Genomic DNA, 21,499 nt, shown 5'->3' on the forward strand with positions numbered 1-21,499 from the left:
TGTAAAAAGGTTGAACATAACTTACAATGATTAAAAATAGCACGGTGTTACACGGACAGAGTTCCGACTTACAAAACCTTAAAACATTCGACTAATCTACCCTTATTATTATTACCAACTTAAAAATAAAATTACAAATTGATATTACGAATTGAAGTGATAATTGATACATATGTATATGTATAATACAGAGGGAAGTAGAAAAAAGAGGTGTAAAATTCGAGTAAAATTCGTGACCTTTTATAGGCCTACAAACTCCGCGAGTGTGGAGTTTTTATACCTTCAAACTCCGCGAGTGCGGAGCCTCCAGTTTCACCTAACATTCCTTGAACTTTGACTGTCGACGGATTTTATTATATAAATATAATATATATATATATATATATATATATATATATATATATATATATATATATATATATATATATATATATATATATATATATAATTAATTATATAAATTATATATATATATATATATATATATATATATATATATTATATTTATATACATAATTAATTTGTAACTTTCGGTCCGTTGCGTCGCGCGTTATTAGTTGGTTCATGTCCCGATTTCGGCCTTTCGAACGTCTTTTCGTACGATTTAATATTTTAAACTTTGCGTTTCGCGGCTCGTTCTCTTGTAACTTTTAGACGTTTCTTATCAATAAATTGAATCTTTTTAATTGTATCTTGTACTTTTTAGCTTTTTGGACCTTTGCGTCTTCAATTCGTCGAATCTGCCTTTTGTCTTCACCTTTTAATATTTAAACGAATATTACTTGTAAATAGGACAACTGCAACTAAAAGCTTGTCTTTCTTGAGGGATAATGCTATGAAATATGTGTTCATTTTTAGCATTATCACATATAACTAGTTGTTCATAGTTAGATGTACAGAAAATAAATTGATATATATTATCTTGACCCAATCCATGACCCAGTGTTTACACGTCTCAGGCTAGATCACAACTCAAAGTATATATATTTTTGGAATCAACCCCAACCCTGTATAGCTAACTCTAACATTACTGCATATAGAGTGTCTATGATTGTTCCAAATAATATATATAGATGGGTCGATATGATATGTCAAAACATTTGCATACGTGTCTATGGTATCCGAAGATTACATAATATATTAGATTATATGTATTATACAGTATAAGTTAGCTAGGATATGATTAATATAGATTTGTTACCAATTTTCACGTAGCTACAACAAGTACAAATATCCAATCTTGTTTTACCCATAACTTCTTCGTTTTAAATCCGTTTTGAGTGATTCAAGTTGCTATGGTTTCATATTGAACTTAAGTTTATGAATCTAAACAGAAAAAGTATAAGTTTATAGTCAGAAATACAAGTTACAAGTCATTTTTGTAAAGGTAGTCATTTTAGTCGAAAGAACGACGTCTAGATGACAATTTTGGAAAACATACTTCCACTTTGAGTTTAACCATGATTTTTGGATATAGTTTCATGTTCATAAGAAAAATCATTTTCCCATAAGAACACTTTTAAATCAAAGTTTATCATAGTTTTTAATTAACTAACCCAAAACAGCCCGCAGTGTTACTACGACGGCGTAAATCCGATTTTACGGTGTTTTTCGTGTTTTCAGGTTTTAAATCATTAAGTTAGCAAATCATATAGATATAGAACATGTGTCAAGTTGATTTTAAAAGTCAAGTTAGAAGGATTAACTTTTGTTTGCGAACAAGTTTAGAATTAACTAAACTATGTTCTAGTGATTACAAGTTTAAACCTTTGAATAAGGTAGTTTTATATATATGAATTGAATGATGTTATGAACATCATTACTACCTCAGGTTTTGTGGATAAACCTACTGGAAATAAGAAAAATAGATCTAACTTCAAAGAATCCTTGGATGGCTTGAAAGTTCTTGAAGCAGAATCATGACACGAAAACAAGTTCAAGTAAGATTTCCACTCGAAATAAGATTGTTATAGTTATAGAAATTGAATCAAAGTTTGAATATGAGTATTACCTTGTATTAGAAAGATATCTTACTGTAAATAAGAAAGATTTCTTGAGGTTGGATGATCACTTTACAAGATTGGAAGTAAGCTAGCAAACTTGGAAGTATTCTTGATTTTATGAAACTAGAACTTATAGAATTTATGAAGAACACTTAGAACTTGAAGATAGAACTTGAGAGAGATCAATTAGATGAAGAAAATTGAAGAATGAAAGTGTTTGTAGGTGTTTTTGGTCGTTGGTATATGGATTAGATATAAAGGATGTGTAATTTTGTTTACATGTAAATAAGTCATGAATGATTACTAATATTTTTGTAATTTTATGAGATATTTCATGCTAGTTGCCAAATGATGGTTCCCATATGTGTTAGGTGACTCACATGGGCTACTAAGAGCTGATCATTGGAGTGTATATACCAATAGTACATACATCTAAAAGCTGTGTATTGTACGAGTACGAATACGGGTGCATACGAGTAGAATTGTTGATGAAACTGAACGAGGATGTAATTGTAACCATTTTTGTTAAGTAGAAGTATTTTGATAAGTGTCTTGAAGTCTTTCAAAAGTGTATGAATACATATTAAAACACTACATGTAAAAACATTTTAACTGAGTCGTTAAGTCATCGTTAGTCGTTACATGTAAGTGTTGTTTTGAAACCTTTAGGTTAACGATCTTGTTAAATGTTGTTAACCCATTGTTTATTATATCTAATGAAATGTTAAATTATTACATTATCATGATATTAAGATGTATTAATATATCTTAATATGATATATATATATATACAATTAAATGTCGTTACAATGATAATCGTTACATATATGTCTTGTTTCGAAATCCTTAAGTTAGTAGTCTTGTTTTTACATATGTAGTTCATTGTTAATATACTTAATGATATGTTTACTTATCATTTCTCATGATTATATAATGTAACAATATCTTAAAATGATTCATATGTATTTAGTAAGACGTTGATATAACGATAATCGTTATATATATCGTTTTCGAGTTTCATAATTCAATAGTCTCATTTTTATGTATATAACTCATTGTTAAAATACCTAACGAGATACTTACTTATAATAATATCATGTTAACTATATATATATATATATATATATATATATATATATATATATATATATATATATATATATATATATATATATATATATATATATATATATATATATATATATATATATATATATATATATATATATCCACATATATGTCATCATATAGTTTTTACAAGTTTTAACGTTCGTGAATCACCGGTCAACTTGGGTGGTCAATTGTCTATATAAAACCTATTTCAATTAATCAAGTCTTAGCAAGTTTGATTGTTGAACATGTTGGAAACACTTAATCATATAAATATCAATTTCATTTAATATATATAAACATGGAAAATTTCGGGTCACTACAAATACTCCCCGGTTTGCAATCGTGAACGTACACGTGTCACGATCTCACGCTATAACCTTTCACTACACGCTAGGTGCACGATAGCGTATCCAGGCGGTTGCATTGTACAATCATTACCTTTTAGGGTAACAGTGACAGTTGTCACCTCGGGTACAGGATTCGGAAGCGAAAGGACGTTTTTGCGCCTATGCGCATCCATTGCATTTAATGCACCGGTTGGCATGGTTTCCATAATATACTATAAAAAAATGCACTTCTAGTCCAATTTCAAATACCAATTGCTTCCCAGTGACATTTGAAGGGGCTAGTTTTAAAATATTTTAAAGTTCGACGCCATACATTGATGCGTATTTCGCATAGGTATGCGGATATGCGTATCATTAGTTGTCACTATATATGTTCGAACTGGGGGACTTAATGATACGCATATCCGCATACCTATGCGGAATACGCATCCAAGTCCTCACCTGCGTACTAAATGTCCACGTACGCAATGCACAAAGCCATGGGTAGAGCCGCGCTCCCAATGCGCCTATACCAATGGATGTGGCCTCTATTGACTTGGTCAAACGGTTAACTTATTAACCAAGTAAGGGGATAAGATCAATCCTTTATTCGGTTTCCTTAATTGGCGTAAGTCGATTATGGAATGGATTACGATCGAAGGGGAATGGAATCATATTCAAACCCTAATTGCTAGCCTATAAATACATGGCTCTAAAACCCTAAGAGATACACGTTACATCTACGTAACATACATCATACTTCTACGTACGAATCATACTCATACAATCTTCATCAAGACGAGACTTTCAGGTAAGTTCATTGAACTATGAATCCTTCATGTCTCGAGGGCCACTCAACCTTGTATGCTAGGTTGTTGGTGGGCTTACGATCGACCACCCCATCAGGATCATTCTGGCTTCGGTGCGGGTTATCCACGACTGATCGTCGGAGGTTCGAATATCGTTTATCCTTAAATCTAACCTATATTACACTCAAGCGTAGGTTCACCCTACACCTGTGAAAATATGGTTGATCAATAGACGAACTAAACCAATCAAACTAGACGTTAGGACCCTTATGAACCCGAACCCAAAGCCAATCCCAACTTAGTCGAGTTAGTCGGATGCGGTATTATCACATTCATCTTTTGAAGAAACTGGCATGAACTTTCTGATTTAATAAGAGCTCAACAAAGAACTATAGGTAGGTTAGACGATGAAAGTGAGAAACAAACCCAAATAGCGGATAAACGTTCTTTGATTAAAGCATTTAAACTTTTCTCCAAATAGTGTGACTTTCCAACTTATAAACGAAGAATGGTGATAAGGAACTATCGACCAGCTTTTTACTTTTTAAGCGTAACATTTCATCATCTTTCACCTTTTACTTATTTTACATATTTGATAATAGAAATTTTCTATTTGTCCATGTCATATAATATATAAAGTTATAATTATAATCGTAATTCAATTTTTTTTTTTTGGGAAAAAACGATTAACTTTATTAACAAATAGAGAAATGATAGAAAACCAACCCGCATTAAGTCGAAGAAAAGAAGCAAACCTACAACAACATAAACCAATAACCACCACAACACAAACTATACTAGACAAGAACACATACAACACTACAAACCAAGGACAAACAAGGGAGAACAATCTGAACCTCCAAGGACGAAACACAACCAATAAACACGTAAAGCCAAAACAACATGAAACCCCTACAAGGAAACTCACAAACCGTCAACATTGAATTTTTTAAGCTCTGCGCTATGAACCTTTATGGTTTCGTGACCACTTTGAAATTTATTAGTTTACCTTCTACCCGGAAAATCTTCAAAATCTTTTATAGCTAACGACTCTAAAAAGCCGCGTATTTGCCCGTTTAAGTTCCAACACGAGTATCACACCGGAAAGATTCACCTTAAAGTAGGGATGGCATCGGGTTGGGTTTGGGCCGGGTTTAGGTAATCCTAGACCCGAACCCGATTGGAAAAACCCGTCCCAAACCCGGACCCGAACCTGTCGGGTCCCCATGTAGTTACTAACTAGCGCGTAAACAGGTTTCCCCACGGGTATTCGGGTCCCTATTTATTTTTGAACTATTGGATAAATGAGTTATTCCACGTGTATTTGAGTCATTTTTTGGATCTACGGGCCGGATAAGCAGGTATACGGGCCGGGTATATGGACCCGAGTTTTTTCGAGCATACGGACCAGATAATCGAGTTTGCGTTTAAAATCATACCCGAACCCAGACCCGCGAATAATTTAAAAATTATCCTCGTACTCAACCCTAGACTCATTTACGGGTCCGAACTCGGCCAAAAATATGGGGTTTCGGATTTCATACGGGTTTTTTTCCATCCCGGCTTAAACGTTACCAACAAAATCACACCCAAACAAAGGCCTTACCGTAATTAATCATAAATCATCATCATCATCATCATCATCATCATCATCGTGTAGGGCGAACGGAGGGAGAAAATGGAAACGGCGGGACAATGGTTGGAGAAAGCGTTACTAGATCTATGCCGGAAAACTGAGGGTTTGGATTTAGACGCCGATTTAATCTCTGGACTTGTTTCTTATTGTGACTTTGCTCCACCTCTTGACGCCAAAGAATACCTCGATGTTTGTAACCCTTCTCTTTATTTCCACTATTTTTTTTTTTTTTTTAATCTGCTATACTGATTTTGGGTTTTTTTTTATTGGAATAATTTTATTTTATTTTGTTGGAATCGATTGATGCATTAAGGATTTTAAATCTAAATTACTTGATAAATTAGGGATTAACTGTTTTCAGTTGATACAACTGTTAAATCATACGCCAAACATATGATAAATAGTCAGTGGAATGCCCTATTTTGAATTTTTAAGCGTTTCAGATTCAATTTAGGTTGATGCTTTTAGGAATTTATAAAAAAATTCGATAATTGTTGACGTGTTCAATACACATCTATGAAAAAATGGATGAATAAGTTTTGATACCTTTAAACTATTGTGATGATCATGAATTGTCAATAGTTGATGTTTTGCTTGTACAGTATACTATATGCTATATGTCTAAATCAACACTTAGTCTTTTGAATCTTTAACGTCGTATACTACATCATTTAGACTCGCAGAATAGTACAAAATGAAGAGAACAATAACATATATATTGTTGGTCTTTTTAAACATGTGTATACAGAATATAGTTGGTGAAGATGCTGGCGGACCTGTAATAAATGAATATTTGAAACGAAGAGGTTATATAGATACTACGAGCACTTCACAAGATGGTTCAACTTCCCAATTACGCGAATATGTTAAACCACCAGCAAAAGAACCTATTAACATCATTAAAAAATCACTAAAACCGTTAATAGATTCTACTTCGTCGACTTCCAAGAACGTGCCAGCTCAGATCTCACAACCACAGAACCAACAAACGGGAAGTCAAAGCAAGTCAAAGAAGAAAAAATCTGGGAAAGTCATATCTCTTGAAGAAGCTTCCAAGGGTTCTGTAGTATTTAAGCAGGGACAACCGTGTTCATGTGCAGCTCGTAGACACAGACTTGTGAGTAATTGTTTATCTTGTGGGAAGATTGTGTGTGAACAGGAAGGTGAAGGACCTTGTAGTTTCTGTGGGGCCCTTGTTTTGAGAGAAGGAAGTACGTATGCTGGGTTAGAGGAGGAATTGGGTCCCGTTTCGGATGCTGATGCAGCTGCTGAAGCTTATGCAAAGAGGCTCGTTGATTATGACCGAAACTGTGCGGCGCGTACAACAGTGATTGATGATCAATTTGACTATTATGAGTTTGAAGGCAATAGTTGGTTGTCAATGGAGGTATCTCGTTACTTATATTGTTCAATTTAAAGATTAGATTCGTTAGTTAACTTTCGAGTGTTTTTGGCACACAGGAAAAAGAACTTTTGAAGAAGAAAAAAGAGGAGAAAGAGGAGGCGGAACGTGTTAACCGAAATAAAGTTGTCATATCTTTTGATTTACTCGGGCGTAAGGTATTGACTTTTGACTTTTTTTGAAGTTCTTATGAATGTTAACACTTAATTAAGTTATCACATTCTCTTATGATTTATGTTGTGTTTGGATTGCTAATACAAACTTCATATTTGGTTATGTGCGAGTGACATAATATGTGTGTTTTGAACTAATTATTTCAACTACATTACAACATCAAGTATTAGTGTTTAAACAGATTTAATACTAATTACAGCTCATACCAACTGTAAAAACTAATTAATTTTCAAAGAATAACTTAGTGGACTTATGTATCATTTTAGCCATCTCTATTACCCCATTTTAAAGACTTTTCATCTAGTTTGTCATTGTTGATAATACTAATCAGAAAAAGATAACTAGTGCATTTATGTATGATGACAGGTAAACAGTTATACTCATTGTTAAGGGCTTCATTTTTTAGTTATATAAAGTTTTTGTTTTTGGGCTAAGAAAAAAAATCTCATATTTAGGTACATTTTTTTTTAACGGCAATATTTCGCATCGAAACCTCTCATTTGCGACCCACACACGCTAGGTAGGAAACTCCAAGGATCATCCCGGGTTGCTCGGCAACTAATCGCGGGAATTGAGTTGCTTGGCAACTAATCGCAGTAAATCCTGGAGAAAACCTCCCCCTCCTCGGAATCGAACCCGGGTTTCTTGGCAACTAATCACGGGCCCGCCCTTCTAAGGCTTTGGATACCATTGAAGCAATGCTTCGTTGGTATTTTAGGTACATTTATGTGGTTGATAATAGAAAACTCCGTACGATACAAATTTGGAATTTGGTTTCATTTAGAAAATATTACACTTTGTATTGAACAAAATTTGAACATATTTGTAGGTGCTTATAAATGAAGATGAGACCTCAGATCAATTGCAGAATAGCATCTTGCTAAAACCTGCTAATGAACGACAAGTGAACCGCATCAAGCCCAACCCAACGCTTGAGATACAGCCAATCTTCATTGACCCCGGGCCCAGCTTGAAAAATGGTAACGGAAAGACGAAATATGTGAAAAAAGGAATATCAACATGCTTATGCTTGGAAATCAGTGGGAGAGTGCAGCATGATTCTAGTGAACTAAAACATCATGACCATTTGGAAATTGGCAGCTTTTAGTATGGAGTTTTTTTTCTCAGAATTTGTTTTTTTTTTTTTTTTTTTTCCCGTCTAGAACTTGATGAATTAGATTGTTTTCTATGACTTTTTTTTTTTTTTTTGATGGTTCGATCGATGATGATGTTTATTGTATATCGAGCTAAATTCTAATTGTAAACCTTTTTTTTAACTATATATATATATATATATATATATATTCAAAAGTTCAAACGAGAACTACAAAAAGGGCAAGAACTGCGAGAACTTTTAATTTACAAAGATTTTCACATGTGAATCGATTAAATCAACCATAAATGTTGATGGAGAGTAAGAATGAACATAAAATAGTTTGGAAAAACTTTTATTTTACCTATATAATCAAATATATAGTTTCTTGTTCACATGTTTGTTTGTGAAACATTTAATCGATTCACATGCTTGTTTGTGAAACATTTGAACATTTTATATAATTAACAACTTAACATGTAATTTGTAATAATGAACATATGTTTGTTAATGATATGATCATTAATTAACATTTGCATATAATTTGTTGCATACAAATGCATAAAAACTATGAAATTAAAAAGTTCTCGCAGTTCTCGCCTTTTTTGTGGTTCTCGTTTGAACCTGCCCCTATATATATATATATATATATATATATATATATATATATATATATATATATATATATATATATATAGGTAGGATTAAGAGGGAAGTAACCATTCGGGGGGAAGCGGGGGGAAGCAAAAACTTTTTTTTTTTTCGTTTTTTGAAAAAACTTTGTTCACGAACGTTATAGATGAGATGAAAATATGAACATTTAGTAGAGACACTTTGTGATAAATGTTTTTATTTTGGCGGAAAAACGCTCGAAGACGTAATATATAACAATTATCGTGTTTTTCGAGCGTATTTTGAGGTTTTAGCTATTGGGATTTAGATATTAGGGTTTAGATATTAGGGTTTATAGGGTTTAGATATTAGGGTTTATAAATTTAGGATTTAGGGTTTAGATTTAGGGTTTAGATTTAGGATTTAGATTGAGTTTTTAACACGAACGGTTTAGAGTTTAGGGTTTAGGGTTTAGGGTTTGGTGTTTTGGGTTTATGGAATAAACCCAAAACACCAAACCCTAAACCCTAAACCCTAAACTCTAAATCGGGCTAAATTTTACTTCACAAAACATGAAGAAAAAAACGTTCATATTTTTCACGAACAATATTATCTTGAATGTTATTTTTGTCGATCGTTTTCCCGCCTAAATAATAACATTCATCACGAAGTGTCTCTTCTAAATGTTCATACTTTCGTGTGATCATGATGCCGAAAAAAAAAATTTCAAAAAAAAACGAAAAAAAAATTTTTTTTGCTTCCCCCCGATTGGTTACTTCCCCATTGATCCTGCCCCTATATATATATATATATATATATATATATATATATATATATATATATATATATATATATATATATATATATATATATACACACCTAGGGATGGCAATGGATCGGATATGGATCGGATGGCGCTGTATCCATATCCATATCCATTTAGTTTTTGTTCATCCATATCCATATCCGTTTAGTTTCAGGTCATCCGTCCATATCCATATCCAGTGGATTAAGCGGGTTAATGAATATCCAATTGATATTAAAAAAATGTTATAATATTTTCTAATATGCGATTAAAATGAAAATGTAGTATAGCAAAAATAAATATAACATGACATTATTAAATTCTATCTATAAAAATGTGTAACCTTTGTCGAAGATATAACAAAATTTGTTAAATTTATTATAAGACAGATTATAAAAAATGAAATATGAAATTTGCAAGTTTATTTTGTCAGATATACATGTTTTATTGTAATATATTATAATCATTTCATTATAGGGTTGAAAGCAAACTGTTAATCTAACCATAAATGAGTTTGTAATAGTAAATATATAATAAGCATATATCTATATTTTTGTATTTGTATACATATTTCGGGTTGTAATGGATATATCCATGGATGAAACTTTTCATCCATGTCCATATCCATATCCATTTAGGTTCATCCATATCCGTATCCATATCCATTTAGGTTCATCCATATTCATCACGAAGTGGATGGATCGGGTGGATATCCACCGAATCGGGTGGCCATTGCCATCCCTACCTATACCTTAGCTTACAGGATAATTAAGATACAAGAATATAAAGGCTCCAATAATCACTACAACAAATGAGCCATTTCCAGACGACATTTTGCGACGACATGTCGTCTGGAAAGCCCTATCCCGACGACATGTCGTCGCTTATGTGTCGTCCCTAAAGCCTCGTCGCGAAAAGGTTTTCCCGGCGCCTATTTTACGTCTATCCCGACGACGATGGGACCCACTTTGACTGACATAGTCAAAGATCAAGTGGCTCCTTTTGCGACGACTTTTTGCGACGGCATGTCGTCAGACATGAAAAAGTCAATTGTTGACTGATTTTGACATTTTTGGTCAAAATCACCTTTCGCGACGACCCTTTTGCGACGACATGTCGTCTGGAAAGCCTGTATTAATTTTTTTTACAGCAGCTTCAAAAAAGCTGCAGTCCAGCCGAATTCGTCACACAAAATACAATTTCTGCCCAGATGTTCAAAACAAAAAACATACCATAATATAATAAATATAAGTAAATGTAAATGATAAACATTTAAAATAAAATCACAAATTTCCTGCGATTACCACGATGGCTATTCATTACACACATAATTTACATGATCATCATCATGTTTGGGAGTTACAAAATACGATAGCGACAGAATTAGAAAAAGCTATACACAAAAACTATACTCAAAAACTATAAGGTTGTTATAATTGAGTGCCTTTAACTACATAGCAAAAAATATACACTCAACCGGTTGTAAGTTGCTAGTAGCTATAGCTAACCTCGCTTCCTCTTTGTTCATGCACCTCCTTTGGCGGAATCCTGAGGAAGTGGTCAAAGTACAATATGTATGTTCAATAATATAACATAAGAATAAAATATATTGTTGTACAAAACGAAAACATAACCAAAATCAATGATTTCATAAGATAAGGAAATTGTTACAAATGAAATAAGGATGAACTCATTACCATATCTGCCTCCTATGCTCGAATGTCTTTTTATCAGTTAACAAAGCTACACAATGAGGCACAAAAAAAGAAACTATTAATCTTACACAACGAATGAATATGAAGAAATCACACAATCAGCTTTCGTTCTGTTTTCATGCCATAAACATCTTAACCAAATATTTCAATCTTTCTAGTTCATAAACCTGCACATTTGAACATACCCACTTATAATTAACAGTGAAGAGATTACATATGTGAACAACAATTATGAAACAACTATAAATGATAAACACAAACACTCATAAATCTGCAAAATCTAACAATTCTCTAACTTTAATTTATAATAAATTAACTAAACATAATTCCTAACTTTAATCTATAACAAATTAACTAAATAAAGACCTAACTTCATAGATCTAACAATTAAACACATCCCCTAACTTTAATCTTTAATAAATTTACTAAACACAAATCCTAACTTCATAAATCATCACAAAACCGCAAGAAACAAGTTAAAGCATATGGATTAAGCCTCAATTGCAAAAAAAAAATTCGGATTGAGCAACAATATCTCAAAAAGAAAAATAATAAAGAAAAGAAAACGATAGAAAAATCATACCTTGGAGCGGAATAGAGGAGAAATTGGTGGTGGAAAGCTAAAAAATTGAAGAAACCTTCGAATTTTGATGAAAACTGCCGAAGTGTTAGAGGATTTGTAGGTTTTTGTTTGTGTGAAGTGAAGGAGCAGAAGTCAGTAAAGGGGATTTGATTCCAGTACTTTTCCCGACGACCCTTTCCCGACGACAAGTCGTCTGGATCGGAAATTTAATGAATTGAATTTCGTTGACCGGGCATCTGGAGGGAAACGAAAATTACCTGGAGGGAAACAAAAATTTATTGTACCTTCTATCCAGACGACATGTCGTCGGGATAGAGCTAACTAATTATAAAATAAATTTAAATAATATAAATTAAAGATATACTCCATATAAAATATAAATAATATATAAATATAAAATAAATATTTTAAAAATTATTTTAAACTAATTATATTTAAAATTATATTATTATTATTATTATTATATTTTATTATATAATAATCATTTATATAAAACCTATATATATATATATATATATATATATAATTTTGTGGTTAAATTTTTCATATATTTCGTCGTACAATTTCCCGTTACATCGTTGTTGTCGTTAAATTTTATTGACATTTCGTCGTTATATTAAACCGTCACATATCATCATTATATCGGGATTACGTATAGGGTTTAGGGATCACTGCTAAATTACACCATCACTTTTCACTGTTACATTACACCATTAATTACACTCCACTATTACATCGAGTTTACGGTTTAGAGATCACTATTACATTCTACCGGTATATCGTGTTTAGGGTTTAGAGATCACCCTTACATTACACCGTAACATTATATCATTATATTACACTCCTACATTAATACTCTATCATTACATTACATGGGCTTTAAAGTTAAGGTTCATTGTTACATTACACCATCACATATCACCATCACATTACAACGTGGACATTCTACCATTACATTACACCGTAACTTCCTACCATTGCATTACACCTTCACTTTCTACCATTACATAACACCGTTACATTCTACTATTATATTACACCATCACATTCCACTACTACATTCCACCGTTATACTACACCATAACTTCTACCGTTACATTACACCGTAACATTCTACCATTACATTACACAAAATCATTACACCATTACATTACACAGTCACATTCTACCGTTACATTACACAGTCACATTCTACCATTACATTACACCGTTACATTCTACCATTATATTACACCGTTACATTATACTATTAATTTAATAACCATTACATTACGCATTACACCGTAATATTATACCATTATATTACACCGTTACATTCTACCATTACATTACACCGTTACATTACACCGTTAATTTAATAACCATTGCATTACACATTACACCGCAATATTATACCATTATATTACACTCCTACATTAATACTCTATCATTACATTATCTTACATTGGGTTTAAGGTTAGGGTTGAATTTTACATTACACAATCACATACCACCATTACATTACTACGTGGACATTCTTCCATTACATTACACTGTAAATTTCTACCATTGCATTACACCTTCACTTTCTACCACTGTATTACACCGTTATATTCCACTTTTATATTACACTGACACATTCATGACTACTACATTCCACCGTTATACTACACCTTCACATTCTATCATTACATTACACCGTTACATTCCACTGTTATATTACACCGTCATATTCCACTACTACATTCCACCGTTATACTACACCATAACTTCTACCGTTACATTACACCGTAACATTCTACCATTACATTACACCATTACATTACACAGTCACATTGTACCATTACATTACACATTCACATTCTACCATTACATTATATCGTTACATTCTACCATTACATTACACCGTTAATTTAATAACCATTACATTATACATTATACCGTAATATTATACCATTATATTACACTCCTACATTGATACTCTATCATTACATTACATTGGGTTTAAGATTAGGGTTCATTGTTACATTACACCATCACATACCACCATTACATTACAATGTGAAGATTTTGACCATTACATTACACCGCAACTTCCTACCATTGCATTACACCTTCATTTTCTACCATTACATTACACCCTTACATTCCACTGTTATATAGCACTGTCACATTGTACCATTACAATACGCTGTCATATTCTACCATTACATTACAGCGTTACATTACATCGTTAAATTCCACATGTAACTTCTATCATTACATTACACGATTACATTTTGTCATTACCTTTCGTCGAGATTAGTATCCTTTTGGCGGGTAACTTTTCGTTGAAAATCTTTGGTTGAATATTCTTGGCGCGAATATTTTTGGAGGGAAACAAATGGTTGGATTTTTTGGTGCCAAAATCCAACAAATTCGATCTATTTATACAACTGCAACCCTCACCATTTACATCTACTCAATTTGTAATGGTAGGATGAAAAATAATTTTCCTTTTCTTAATTCATAATGATTAACTACTGTGGATGTGGCGAACATGCAATTATCCGAACATCTTGTGTCCCGTAACCAAATTTCTTTTTTCTAAATGTTGTTTGAAATTAATTTATCTTCATTAAAAAGGAAAAAAAATGAATTGGAACAATGCCAACGACATGTCGTCCGTAAGTTGGGCGGGAATTATTTTCCTGGTAAGCGCCAAAACATAAAAAGGAAAAATAAAAAATGGTTGGCATTCCCGACGACATGTCGTCTGGAATGGTTGGCTGGAAACTTTTTTTATGTTTGCCGCCAAGACATAAAATTGAAATAGAAATCGGTATATTAATAGCGACGACTTTCCGACGACATGTCGTCGGGATAGGTCGGTCAACAAAAAACTACGAAAAGTCTGACAAAGAAGTGAATTTTTTGTCGTTTTGCGGTATTAATCCCGACAACACATGTCGTCGGGAAAAGTGTCGTCGGGAATGTTCGCTTTTCTTGTAGTGAATCTAGTGATTTAATTAGCCGCCAAAAATGTTAGAATGTAGCTGTAGCTTCTTTAAAATGAGGGATATCTTGCTTATCCAGAAACACATATGCCTCTACTCCGCATCGTCCATCAGCATCGTGTTATTTATTGCAAGTAATCTCCCACATGTTGCCCGAATAGGCTTTCCAAAACCAAAATTAGTTTTATGAAAGGGAACCTACACCAGCTACTAAACAAAACCACAAAATATGATTCTTTATTTTACTTCTTGGTATTTAAAAACGAATTTAGAACCAATGTTTGCCCTTCTTTCAAAAAGATGTAAGGCAAAAAAGATCGAGTGGCATGGGTGGCTTCATAATCCTAAGAGTATTATTGTATAATTATGTTAGCGTAACACCTTGTTTAGTTAGCATTTGAGGTTAGGATTATAGCTAAACAGTTTAACATTGTACTCTTGAGAATGGGGTGACTAAATCTGCCCTATATGTACTGTTCTTGAGTTTATATTATATATGAATATACTGCTTTTCAAAAAAAAAAAAAAAATGTTTGCCCTTCTTTACTATTATGACATACGAAGAATATTCATTTGAGAACAAGTTTTATCTTGAGTTTGGGGGACTGATTTTCAGCCCTTGGATTAGTGGTGATCAATGGCTGAGATTAAATGGATCAAAATATATGGAATTTTGGGCGAAGGGGCAAAATTGTCATTTCAGCACAAATCTTTTGTACACTCACACTCGGTATCGTTCATTCCTCACACACACTTTTCACTTTCTTTTCTCTCTCACTCTCAACCGCATCTAGGGTTTCCATATCGATCATCAACAATCGCCATCTTCGATCAATATTATCTCGGATTACACAAGCTATCAAATGAATCATCATCACTACTCATCGATCTATAAGGAAAGGTTAAATCAGGCGAATCTCCAGTTTCCAAACGTTCTTCGACTAGAAAGCAACCGTCCGCTAAAACAACAACTACGGCTAAATCAGAATCTCCGGTCAAAGCCATAGGTAATTTTACTACAATGTTCATCAATTAATCAAGTTTTTGCTCTATTTTCATTGTTTTATACATTTTTAGGGCTTTTATAGGAATTGCTTCGTGTTTGTTTCTTATATCTTACGTGTGTTATTTTACCAGTATATTAGTTGCATTTGTTGTTGTTGAAAAGTTCAGTATACAATATTTTACATCATCATGTGATTTTTACAGAAATCAATTGGCAGTCATATTTAGATGTTAGTAAATGCTATCACAAGTGATTGTTTGTGTTTCAATGTACCATTTAGGGTTTTTTTTGTAATCAGATTGTAATTGTTATTATTTTAATCACATGTCATTATTACAATAAATCATTTGGTAGCCACATTTAGATGTCTGCAAATGCCATCACATATGATTGTTTACTGTTTTATTGTACCACTCAGGGTTTTCTTTAATAAGATTGTAATTTTCATGGTTTTCAATCACTTGTGATTATACAATGACATTACAAGAGATCATTTGATAGTCACATTTAGATGTTTGCAAATGCCATCACATGTGATTGTTAATTGTTTTATTGTACCACTGAGGGTTTTCTTTAATAAGATTGTAATTTTTATTGTTTCCAATCACTTGTGATTATATAGTGACATTACAAAAAATCATTTGGTTGTCACATTTAGATGTTTTCGCAAATGCCATCACATGTGATTTGTTAATTGTTTTAATGTACCACTGAGGGTTTTGTTTAATAATATTGTAATTTTTATTGCTTTCAATCACTTGTGATTATACAATTACATTTTGTTTTTTAATCTTTTATGATTTACATGCTTTACATGTAAAGCTAATCGGAAACGCAAGTTTGATGCCATTCCGGTTTTTCGTAGTCGTCCAGTTTTCAAGAACTGGAAAGGAGCCATTGGCGTACGTGCAAAGAAAGAGGCTGCACTTGGAGCTTTTGGTACTCTGGAACTTGCACCAGAGTATGATCCTGAACTAGATGGAGAGGGGTTTTTAAAATTAGAAGATGAAAAGCATGACATTCATTCGGTTGAGGTATTTTTCCTTCTATCTACTATGTTTCTGATTCTGCTTGTTACTAATCACATGTGATTCTGTTTTGACAATCACATGTGATTCGGCTTTTGCCACTCACATGTTATCTATGCTTTTTGTCAATCACATGTGATTATGCTTTGCCAATCACATGTGATTGTGCTTTAATTTACTGCATCACCTTATAATCTAACGTTTGTGCATTATATGCAGGACTATTGTCGAGTTATCAAGGAGAATTTCAAATTGGTTGATGATTTGAAGATGTTTTTGTAAAAAAAATAAAATAACCGAAGGTCTAACAAATTATCCCAACGAGAAGACTTTGATATCTTATCAAAGTAAAATGAATGAAGTTTTTAGAATGGTTGAGGGTGATGAGGTGAAGGTACCGATGAATGGTACCGATGATGAGAAGAAGGAAGATGATGAGAAGAATTCAAGAAATCTCATGCGAAAGAAGACTATAGGATGGTTGTTCTTTATGCACAAAAATCAAGAGTTGACTGTGTTGAAAAATCAAAGGATTTGTTAGAAAAGTGAAGTGTTTTGTGGAAAATAATTCCGGATTGTAGTATTGTTGAGGTTATGTTTTATGTGTTAATAAATATGTTATTTTGTTAGCCAATCACTTGTGTATTTCTTTTCTATCTACTATTGTTGGATGGTAAATGACAGTAATGGTTTAGATCAGGTTATGTTTGTTAGCCAATCACTTGTTATTTGTTGGATGGTAAATGACAGTAATGGTTTAGATCTTAATTTTTGTATTTCTTTTCTATATACTATTGTTGATGGTTTTCATTGTTGATTGTTTATTAATTTTTATTAAACATGTACATGTTATGTTTGTTAGCCAATCACTTGTGATTATGCATTTGACAATCACTTGTGATTATGCATGCCAATCACTTGTGATTATGCCAATCACTTGTGATTTTGCATGGCCAATCAACTGTGATTCTGCCAATCACTTGTGATTAGGCTTAACCAATCACTTGTGATTATGCATTGCCAATCACTTGTGATTCTGCCAATAACTTATGATTGTGTATATTGTGATTAATGTAATCACATGTGATTGTACAATCCAGAATTATAAGTAATTGCAAGTCACTATAACTTTATGATTATATAACAGTCCAGGGATCAAATGAGAACTTTTGTGGATTGAGAACCCTGAGAACTCACGCGGTCATTCAACCGTTCTACATTTTGATTTTGGTTCTACATTTTATGTGGAACATCATGTAAATGTAGAATATGTTGTTCTACACATTTTCATCAAATTGAGTTTATGGTTTAGATTTAGGGTTTAGATTTTAGATTTAGGGTTTAGAATGAATTATTTGACAAAGGGTTTAGAGTTTAGGGTTTAGGGGTTTTGAAAAGGGGGATGGTACCCCCGGCAAATTTTATTAATAAAAAGAAAAAGGTACAAAAGGAGCGGGTGTTTTGAAGTGACCACCCGTAACACTTTAACAAATAACCCTATTCTAAAAATAGAACCACACTATACAATTTCAAACAAAAAACCTATCAAAAAACCTATAGCTATACATTTATCAAATACCAAACCCTAATACTAAAAAGAATCCCATAACTACCGAAGATCACCTGCATGAAAACCATAATTCATAGAATAATTCAAATACATACGTGGAAACAGTAAGCAGAAACAGAACCATAAAATCTTCTTAAAACCCTTTAGCTTTGACTGCCTTTGACTTTTACTCTTTCGGTCTTCAAAATTAGCCAATTTTCACACCAAACATGCAAACAACATCCATCACTCTACATCTAACACTTAACTGCAGCCGATTGAACTTAAATTTTACAATCTTCAAAATATCCCTCAGCTTTAACTTCCATTGACTTTTACTTTTTAAATCTTCATAGACTTTAATATTCACATCATCACAAATATCAGACTTCAAACTTCTATATGCCATACCAAAATAAAGTAACCCCAACTACTCAAGGTCATCACTGAATCACCAGTAAAGCAAAAATTCAATCCAGCCTCAGTATGACCAAAAAATATAAACTGAAACAACAAACCATATACCATTGACTCTTTAGGCAAACCATAGGTTTAAAGTTTAGGGTTTTGAGTTTAGAATGAGTTGTTTGGCTCTTTCTCAAATTTCTTCATGGAGCAATTAAGAAGCCATGTGTAAGTCTCGGCTGTTTCATCCCTGATCAATCTCGCAGCAACTGTGACACACCTACGGTGGTTATCTATGCCAGTAAATGGTATAAACTTGAGGTTGTACATGTCCAAAAAGACATTCACATGTGATTAGAAATTCAAATATATCAAATAACATGTCAATCACATGCAATTAGAAACTCAAATATATCAAATAACATGTCAAAGAAGACAATCACATGTGATTAGAAACTCCAATATATCAAATAACTTGTCAATCACATGTGATTAGAAATAGTCAATCACATGTGATTAGAAACTGTAATAAGCCAAATAACATACCCGTTTGTTCTGCAGTGATTGCATAAGTTATTGCATAATAAGTCACATATGATTGAATAGAAAAACAGTCACATGTTATTGAATAACAAAACAATCACAAACAAATTGCATATAGTTATAGTCATTTACAATAAACAAAATGCATAAGTTATAGTGATTGAATAAAGTTATTGCATAGTAAGTCACATGTGATTATCATTCATATCAAAGATTACTTAACAACAAAATACATATCACATAATGTATTATCATAAAACTCAATCACATGTGATTGACTAACTGAAAATTTACAACAGTTATGTTTCTATCTTCATTGTATTGATCATTATCACTTTATATCACAGTAATGCATTATCATAAAACACTTACATGTGATTTTACAAGAAATTACATGTGATTGATGAAGAAATTACTTAAATTCACAGTAAACACCAGTAAACACCGTTTCATGAAATCTAATCACATGTGATTGAAGAAGAAAAATACACATACCTTCAGCATATTCTGGATTTTGTTTAGTTCTTCATCACTGATATCGATTTCTGGTTCCATTTGCTTAAATTGAAGGTGAATATCAATTGATTTTGAGAACGAATTCGTATATCCTTCAATTGGAGTGATCGACTGCTTTTATAAGTTAAATTCGGTTACTGAACCGAAGTAAATTAAATCGGAGTGAATTAACGGTGTTAACAAGGTTGAAGATGACCGATTGTTCGCCGGAGAAACCTTAAATCGCCATCGCCAGGAGGTGTTTAGGGTTTTTGAAGGTTTTGCTCGATAGCGTTCTGGTTTTGTTACGTACGTAGATGTGTAATTACAAAATGACGATACTACCCGCCCTGTGTAATTTGGTGGTTTAATCTGGTTCATTGATCAAAAATGATCCAAGGGCTGAGAAGTGTTCCTGTGATCTCAACCTTTTCCTTGTTTTCTCCTGATTACAACTCTATGACATACCTTTGAAAGATCATATAATGTTTTCTTGACAGAAAAAGTTAATAGATCCGCCAATTCTTTTCCATATCTTGTGTGCGAGATAGCACAAAGATTTCCACAAGAGTGTGTGTGTATTAAGCTAGCCATTTTTTCTCTTAGGTTTACGGGTTGCATAAGTATATATTCTCTTTAAAAATTATTTTTCTTAGTTTCATCAACACGACGAAGAGCATTTCAAATGATTGCTGATACCAATTATACCTTTAACAATTTACAATTCCTATATTTACCACTCACGGTAGCTTTTGTTCCAATGTTTAATATTTCACTATCGCTAAACAAAAATTTCATTCTTGTATACTTGCTTAACATATAATTGCTGATATTCGTAGATGGCTTGGGACGTAAAACCATGACCAGGAAATAAAGACGATGAGATGAAAAATTTAGTATATATCTTTACAATCTAAACATGAATAATATATGTATTTCAATTTATCTCTGGTTTAAGCTATTGCAGGTCTTGGATGCAATTTGTGAATAGCTTAGGGTTGCTAGTTCTTGTTAGCTGAGTTGTTAATGGATTGAAGCTGTGCAAGTGAAACTACATGGATCTAAGCAAAAATGTTATAAATAAATAGAGAGATAGATTATTTCTATACATTCATTCTTTTCATTGTAATTTCTCTTGTTTATCTCTTATATACCAAATTGGGTTTCAATCTTGGATTCAGTTTTTGATTCAGTTTGTGAGTGTTAGAGTTCATCTTTACATGTACT

The 21,499-nt window shown here is 32.6% G+C and overlaps 1 protein-coding gene across 1 annotated transcript; it reads left to right on the forward strand.

Moving 5' to 3' along the window:
- The first annotated feature begins 5,764 nt into the window (after positions 1-5,764).
- LOC139872875 (uncharacterized) lies at positions 5,765-8,605 on the forward strand. The gene is made up of 4 exons (XM_071860804.1): positions 5,765-6,076; positions 6,636-7,274; positions 7,349-7,447; positions 8,293-8,605. Exons 1-4 carry the CDS (start codon positions 5,930-5,932, stop codon positions 8,569-8,571), a joined length of 1,164 nt encoding a protein of 387 aa, XP_071716905.1. The 5' UTR covers positions 5,765-5,929; the 3' UTR covers positions 8,572-8,605.
- The last annotated feature ends 12,894 nt before the right edge of the window (positions 8,606-21,499 follow it).

This window comes from Rutidosis leptorrhynchoides, chromosome 10 (assembly GCF_046630445.1).
Source record: "Rutidosis leptorrhynchoides isolate AG116_Rl617_1_P2 chromosome 10, CSIRO_AGI_Rlap_v1, whole genome shotgun sequence".
NCBI lineage: Eukaryota > Viridiplantae > Streptophyta > Magnoliopsida > Asterales > Asteraceae > Rutidosis > Rutidosis leptorrhynchoides.